The sequence below is a fragment of the Zea mays genome, chromosome 1 (assembly GCF_902167145.1).
Source record: "Zea mays cultivar B73 chromosome 1, Zm-B73-REFERENCE-NAM-5.0, whole genome shotgun sequence".
In the NCBI taxonomy this organism is placed as follows: Eukaryota; Viridiplantae; Streptophyta; class Magnoliopsida; order Poales; family Poaceae; genus Zea; species Zea mays.
Genome location: NC_050096.1, coordinates 75,386,029 through 75,394,426, shown reverse-complemented (window position 1 = coordinate 75,394,426; position 8,398 = coordinate 75,386,029). Strand labels below are relative to the sequence as shown.

General features: G+C 40.9%; 1 protein-coding gene across 2 annotated transcripts; it reads left to right on the top strand.

Moving 5' to 3' along the window:
* Nucleotides 1-230: 230 nt before the first annotated feature.
* LOC100285216 (uncharacterized) lies at nucleotides 231-4,218 on the top strand. 2 transcript variants are annotated; one of them, XR_566305.4, is made up of 4 exons: nucleotides 231-495; nucleotides 1,086-1,922; nucleotides 3,633-3,893; nucleotides 3,988-4,218. XR_566305.4 is itself a non-coding variant. In NM_001158110.1 (3 exons), the coding sequence occupies exon 2, from the start codon at nucleotides 1,154-1,156 to the stop codon at nucleotides 1,904-1,906; it is 753 nt and encodes a 250-aa protein (NP_001151582.1). In that variant the 5' UTR covers nucleotides 333-495; nucleotides 1,086-1,153; the 3' UTR covers nucleotides 1,907-1,922; nucleotides 3,633-3,858. The 2 variants fall into 2 exon arrangements, 1 of the variants encoding a protein (NP_001151582.1); NM_001158110.1 differs by lacking the exon at nucleotides 3,988-4,218 and having other exon boundaries at nucleotides 333-495; nucleotides 3,633-3,858.
* The last annotated feature ends 4,180 nt before the right edge of the window (nucleotides 4,219-8,398 follow it).

The window sequence follows — 8,398 nt, the reverse complement described above, 5'->3', positions numbered from 1 at the left end:
TGATACTTTAGTATTCATCTAAATCTACATGACTACATGTATTAAGGTATATTAGATATAAATTAAACTAATTTACAGTCTAACCTATTTTAATATATATGAATTAGAATGGTTATTAGAGTACCAAATAAAACCAAAAAACTAGTTTAGGAACCTATTTTTTAAGAGATTTTTATTTTTCTAAGAAAAATTAATTTATAAAAAATAGAGTTTCTAAACTAGCCCTAAATATGCAAGTAGCTGGTCTATTTTCCTCCACTTTAGCCAAAAAAATTTTTTTCCGCCTGTTCCGTTCATCTTTCCTTGTCCTTCGTACCCCGTCCGTCCGGTTCATCTCTCTCTCTCGCTCGCTCTCAGCCTTCCTTCCCTGGCGGCAACGCCTGGGCGGACGAGCGCCGTCGCCCTGCCAGTTCTTCGTCGGTCCCTTCGCCTGTGATTGGCGCCGCGTCTTCTTTGGATTTCGGCCCTTTCGCGCTGGGGACTAGCGCCCACCAGGTATGCTCGCCCCTTCTCTTCCTTCCTGCTGTTCGAAACCCACTCACTACCTCTAATGTATGCTATTCCTATTCGGATCTGACACAATTACATGTATATACACTTCAATTTCTTCTGCAAAAAAACTACAAAATAAATTATCGGGTGTATATGTGCGCACCATGTCATACGCTGGGGCTGGGTCCGCCCCTGCGAGCAGCAGTGTAGCTGAAACATATCGAAACTGGTATTTTGGTACACTAGTTGACTTGCTAGTTTAATTATCTTCTGATTGTTAGTTTCGATGTTTGATTAATCCATGATAAATAGCATCCATGATAAATAGCGCTATGGTAGGTCCTGTGGTTGGGAGGCTGCCGACCAGGGTCCAAATCCTGGCGTGCACGAAAAAGGTCCCTCGCTGTGTAACTGTCTACTGAGGTATACGTGCTGCAAGAGCGTCCTGTGCAGCCAGTTTTCAGGGCCTATTCCCGACCTGCAGTCGATGAAATTTCTGGCTTTCTGCCTTCGTGATACCAATCCCCTAGGGGTCGAGTTTTTTTTAAAGAAATTATACATAACATCTCAAACGTGGTACTGATCTGCTGCAGGAGCAAGATTGAAGCCTTGAAGGGCTATATAGGGTTGGGCACGGTTGACCTGATCGACTGAAACTGAAATGGCATTGGTGGTGAAGCGGTACCGATGTACGCACTCCGTGAGCTGTGCTTGCCTCAAGGGCCATGTCAGGGAGGATGCAATGTATCTCGTGTTTAAACACATGAACTGGAACCCGAAGATGATTGCTATCTTATCAAGTGTATGTAAGTGGTTCGATGAATTTGCCAAGAGGGTGCTCTGGAAGGAATTCTGCCATGCCAGGGCACCAAAGATGATGAAGGATTTGCACTCTGACGGAAGTCATATCGTTGATGGCAACTGGAAGGCCCTAGGGAAGCTTCTTATCTATTGCGCAGGGTGCCCTAGTGGAGACCTGTTCAGTAATATCCATGACCCAGTCCCGGGGCACTTTGTCTACAGAACCCGTTTTTCTAGGACATTGGGGAAGAGCTTACTGGCGCCACAGTGCAGGTCTGATGCGTTGTATGTCTCAGAGTCCTGTGAACATCTTGACCAGGGCGAGGAAGGTGACTTGGGCCTCTTCCGGGGTATCTTCAAGTCGTTTGCTGCGTCGAAGATGAAGAAAATGTTGATTGAGAGGCAGGCAAACTTCCATTTGAATAAGATGTGTCCTTATTGTAAGACAAAGCTATGGGACTTGATGCAACCAAATATGATACCAAGTAGTGCCGCCGTGAGATTGGGTGCGGAAGATGGTTCTGTTGAGTACTATGTATGCCTTAATGGGCACATCCTTGGTTCATGCACTCTGATACCCATCTCTGATTCTGAGGGCACAAAGGAAGAGTGATCAAGACTTGATTTAGGTATTTGCATACTTATGCTTTCTTTTCTTTAACATGTTCATGTTTCTTTTTTTTCAGTTGTTTAGTCTATGGCCAGTCATTGTAATTTGTTCCCACTTGGTGTCAGTTTTAGTTAATTTTGATAGCTAGCTGCTAGAACCTAAAAAGCCTTTTTTTTATAAACTTCAGTAATTTCTGAGATTTTTGTTCATGTTTTGTTTTTTGGGTTGCTGTGTACATTTAAGATATGTTGTTCTCTCGGATGAAAGTGGTAATCCAAACTATTAGAACAAATTTAATATTTTAAAATAGATATGTATAAAATTTGATGTTGATTTTTTCTTATGTTATCAAACACATTATTACAAATAAGAATAAAATATTGCATAAATTGTTATATGTATTATTTGCTCACTAAAACAAAAAAGGTGAAAAAATCACTGGATTTGTTTTCGAATCCATACCGAATTTTATATCTATCATTTGAGAAAATATAGGATGAATTTGAGGTTTACCTTTTATAAATCTTTACAAGCTAAATGTTAAAAACAAGGATACAAACTTGTATGGTAGATTCTATATCCTATTTATTTGCAATCAAAGAAAAACGACCAAAAAACCGAATACCGAATAAATATCGTTTCCGACCGTTTCCATCCTCACTCCTACTTGGTGTCAGTTTTAGTTAATCTGGATAATAGAGCCTAAAATACTGTGAGGATATTTATTTCAGTTAAGCATTGTTTGTTGGTAAAAACAGATCACCTTCAAATAAAATGAACACAAAAAACTTGCATATGCCTAGTGTTGTACTTATATGTTCAAGATTTAATATATTAAATTAATGAGTCAATATATTGATCCCGAGTATACGGATCAAAGCATCTGAGTTGGTGCTGAAATTATTGCCATGCGTGACAGAGTGCTTGCTTTGAACAGCAGAGTGCTTTTAAGGTGTCTACAACTGTAACATTCATGCATTATCCTTTGCTTTCTATCTACGGTTGATACTTCAAACTCTCGATTCTGAAATTTCCCTTGGGAGATTATTGACAACCAGGTTCCATCCATTTGAGTTTTACAATTAGCCCCTGCTAAACTAGCCGGTGATCATATAAAAAAGGTAGATGAGCAGTGGGTGTTTGTGTTATGATTTGATCCCCTGTTGTTAATTTCTGGTATTCAGTTAACAATCTTTAGTTCATCTTGTTATACTTTGGTCTTTCTTCTGAATTTTACACCTTGGTATTGGGTTAACAATCTACCAGCGTACTGTTGCATGGTAGAAGTAGAAGATACGTCTCCTTTTCTCCATAGACCAAACCTGATGCCTCAGAATATATATTGAGTTTGATGTCCTAATTATACGGAGGAACGTGATAATTGTTACCAAAGCATTTGTCAGTTTGTGTTAGGTTTTCTTGGAATATGACGATTTAACATGATGCTCGTTGTGAATTTGTGCTTGTTTATGCATTAGAGAACTGCATTTATGCTTTGCTCAATGTTTAAGTGGATGGTAAGTGGCGTAACAGGCCGAATACTAAGAGAAACTAACCTGTGGAATCAAGAGAAATAGTTGTAACTTCATTGCAGGTCAAAAACCTCTATTGGCAATGATAAATGTAAGCTTAGCAAGTGGCCAGTTAGAACGTGTATTTGTTCTTTTCCTTCTATGATTTTTTCCCCAATGATACTAAGTTATGCTAAACTGGGTCCTTTTTGCGACAGGTTGCTGTGTGAAATCCCGTGCTTGTTGACTAGGGCGTGAGCAGCGATAAGGACGAGCCCTGTCGCCGCCGTTGTACTTAACTGTAATTGTAGTGCCAGTGTTCTTCTAGCTGCCTTTCTTTGAGGGTGTGGGTTGACGGATTCTCGTAGTTGCTTGTAGCAGTAGAAAAAGAAGAGGTTGCTGTATCGTGGCTGCCTTTTATTTATGAATACCTCATTACAGGTATGTTTGCAGAGCACCTGCATATTGCTTTGGTACCGGTATGTACCTTCAAATGCACAGATTTTTCCTGTATCCAGCACAGCCTGTTGTGCTCTGAACCTCTGGTGGTGCTCACGCCGGCATCGTATGCAGAGTCGCAGGTTCGTGTTGTGGTCTGGTTACAGCACTGATTGAGCTGCAGCGGGTCCATGCAGTTGTAGCATCAGGCGAGGCGAAGGAAGCATGGATGATGGATGGTGTGCGTGGCAGGTGAGTGAAAGAACTTCAATTGGGCTAGCGGCCGCTTTAGGCCCATTCCCATGGATCTTGGATTTCTTTATTATGGGCTTGCAGCTGCTCCGTTGCCAGTTTGCAACTTGCTTCGCTCCCGAGCATCATTTCGTTTTTCTACTTCGGGCATTCGGTTCTTTTAAAGTTGGCCTATGCAGCTTGGGCATAACAGAATGTAAGAAAGGAATGTCATCTATGTAGGGTTTGGTTCCGGAGTATAGTGGAATGGAGCTAGGGCTGGATATCGAGTCGGCTCGTACGAGTACGAACCGAGCTGGCTCGTTAAGCTAACGAGCTGGCTCGACTCGTTAAGATAACAAGTCACAAAGTTAGCTCGGCTCAACTCGTTTATGAGCTCGAGCTGGCTCGTTTAGCTCGTGAGCCAGAACAGAAAAAACAATATATATACAATATTTATTTTCTAGTTAACTTCAAACTAATTTAACAATAGAAAATAGTAATTATACTCATAGTTTTCCAAACCACATCAATGTAACATCAAATTAACACAACTCATCAATTCACAATTCACATGCATGTTCATCGGTTTAACACATAATTATATTCACATAGACCAATTTAACACATATACATAGTTCATCAATCGTTAGTTTAACTTATAGGCCATAGATACCACACATACATATAGCATGTTCATCAATTATTATGTAAATGATATGCATATAGTTTTATTTTAGTGAAATATGATAGCCCATTTAGCTGGCGAGATGGCTCGTTTACAAACCGAGCTGGCTCGTTAATGAACTGAGCTAGGATTGTCAGCCCAGCTCGTGAAAAAATTCAAACGAGTCGATACGAGCCGAGCCAAACTGACCACAAATCGAGTGAGTCGATGAGCCACGAGCATTTCGTTTAGCCCTAGATGGAGCCGCTCCGCTCTCAATTCGTTGTTGTTTGGATTGATTTTATATAGGATGGAGTGGTTCTAGAAATGAAAAATTATGATTAAATGTTGAACTATTTGGCTCATCAAAATCTTCCGGACAAAATCGCTCACGTGGATAGATCGAGTCGTTCTATCCCAATTGACTCTGGAATCAAACGCCACCTTAGATAGCGTTTTGGTTTCTAATTTGTTATTGTTTGAATTGATTTCATATAGGACGGAGTTGTTCTAAAAATAGAAAATTATGTTTAAATATTGAACCATTTATCTTAAAAAATCTTCCTGATCCTTCTCAACTGGCTTCGAAACCAAACCCTCTTAGTTGGAGCCATCGACCATCGTGTCCCCTACGCTCTCGTTTCAGTCAGATTGCTCGTAGATGTACTAATTGATTTATGTAGGGACCAAACTTTGGTGCAATCCACAATGACCGGGCATCTTTTGAAACGATCTCTCTATTTTCACATATCTGCCAAGGGACATGGTCAGTGATATATCTCTGTGTTGGCACGTGGTAATAATGAAGTATCATATAGATTAACTACTAAAAAACATCGCAAGAGCAGTGGCGAAGCACCCGTTATGGTCAACTATGACTTGAGCCACACCTACAAATCATGTTTGATGTAGTGGTAAGTTCATTCTTCTTGCAAACAACAGGTTCCAAGTTTGAGTTCTATGTGTTGCATCATATTTTTCTCATATTAAAATAATCTAGTCTTAATGCCTGTAAATGTTAAGTTCATTGTTTTCATTCGTCGCAAAAAAGCTTCATTTTTTACAGGATATTCTAAGTCTTTGCTTGCAGGATGATTTGAGAAATCTTTCGATGCATTTAGGTAGCTTTTGGGCAATCTTAGCCCAAGGTGTATTTTACGGTGGAAACTAGGACACTACAAAAGGGAAATATTGCTAAGGTGTACCACCCCGCAGCGTGCACTTGAAATGGAGACAGAGGGTTTAGGGATCACTCCCGCCACTGCGACTCGCAATGCTAGCGCTAGGAAATTCAGGAGCGATGCATGAACGGCCTGTTTACATGGTTTTCACGGTCATCTACTCCATATATTTAAAAGTACTCCATCTTCCAAAATAAAATTTGTTTTTACCTTTTTATTGATTCATACAATAATTAATGTATTTGTTTTACGTATGTGTCTTATATATTCTAGTTTCCAAATTTGATTCAGAAGGAGAATTAATTAGAATCGAGGCTATTCTATAATAGTATTTGTCAGTTTCTAAGGAAGGCTATACCTTCAGATATGCTGACAAGATGTCTTAGAAGAATCTCAATAAAAAATAACTACCAACCTAGATATTGTAAGACCCGTGCCTCGGGGCTCTATGGCTTAGGAACCTACCTTAGCACTAGCTACAGTAAAAGTACACCATACCAGAGGGCTTGATATCTCCTCCCGAAGCTATAAGGTTGTTCCATACATCATATCTGTAAGACTAGCCTAAACCCAGGGCCCCACTAGCTGCCCTATGATGCTCTAGACTTTAGTGCGCATCTAGACTTTCTAGCCTTAGTCGTTCAGGGCCCTCTATGGGCTCTAAGATCCCTGAGCTCATTGAGAGCACCTAGAGGGGTGTGAATAGGTGGTCCTGCAATAATCAAGTCTAAACAACACACACTTGGTTTATAAATGTTAGTAAAATCAAAACCAAGTTGATGTGAATAGAGAGAGAAAGAGAACTCTTCACTTGATTATTCCTTTAAGATGTGTATTAAACTTTGGAACAATAGCACAAGTGAATATGTGAGAACTCTATGGAAGAGACAATCACACTAAAGAAATGCACAAGTGACACGATGATTTTATCCTGTGGTTCGACCAATGCCTACTCCACGTTGTGGTGACCTCCTTCGGTCAAGGGTTGCACTCAACCCCTCTCAAGTGATCCAAAGATCAAACTTGAGTACCACGATTTTCTTCCTTTTCTCAAGTATTCCCTTTGTGAGGAATCTCCACAAGTTGGAGTCTCTCACCCTTATAAATTTGATCACAAGTAAATCACAAGAGTAAGGGAGAGAATAGAAACATACCCAAGAACTAGAGACACAGCAACAACACACACACAAGTCAAGAAATGAGCACACGAAACAACGCAGCGGAGTTACAGCTCAAAGAAGTGCTCAATTCTCAATCACAATGAAACGAATGCGTGCTTGCGAAGTCTAGGCGTTGTAGGATGTTCAATGGAGGTTTGGTCACCTGTTGTATGCGCCTAGGGGTCCCTTTTATAGCCCCAAGGCAGCTAGGAGCCGTTGGAGTCCCATTTGGAAGGCTCTGGTTGCCTTCTGTCCGTGGGCGCACCGGACATTGAACAGTGCGTGATTCCCTTCCTTGTTTGACGAAGCCGACCGTTACAGCCACCGGCCCCGTGGCACACCGGACAGTCCGGTGCGACCTGGTGACCATTGGCGGAGTCCACAAGTCGCTGTTGATCACGCGGCTGGCACACCGGACAGTCCGGTGCAACCTGGTGACCGTTGGCGGAGTCCACATGCCGCCCGCTGATCACGTGGTTGGCACACTGGACAGTCCGGTGCACACCGGACAGTCCGATGAATTATAACCGCTGTGCCCTGGCTTTTCCCGAGAGCGGTCTGTTCACCGATCGTGCCATCCTAGCACCGGACAGTCCGGTGCACCACATGCTGGTGCAAGTTTGGCTGGACTTAGCCAAACTTCTCCAATTTAATTTCTCTCAATTTGAGAAGATCCCTAGCACTTAATAGACATAGTTAGTACAAAAACAATTTACTGAGTGCTAGAATCATACCTTTGTTTCTCCAATTTGCTTCTCTTTAACTCTGAACTCATATTAGACAAAACAAAATATGTTGAGCATCTAATCACCAAAACAATACAGAAATGGCCCAAAGACACATTTTTCTTTCATACACTCATCAACCTCAAATAATCCTAGTGGATGGGTCTAGAGGCTCGAGGTCATTGAATAGAACAAAGGAGATCATAGTTTGGCTATGAAGCACCATCACACTAGAGAATATAGTTGGGCTATGTCCGAAGTGTAGGATGACCACCTAAAGGTACAAGCGCTATGCCAAAAGTATACTCTCAATGATACCATGGTGATGGAATTTTGAATAAGGCTCTCGTATATCACATTAAATATGATGTGTGACACTATGGTATGATAAGCACACTATTGTCACTATAAGGAAAATGGTTTCGAGGTTTATTTGATAGTTAGTTTTGGTATTTGATGATCAATATAAATATTTAGACTAATATTATTTGCTGACTTGGACGAAGTAAATGTGGTGGTTAAGATGATCAATATTGTAAAAAAGACAATAGACGATTCATTGAAGATATAAAATAACATGCA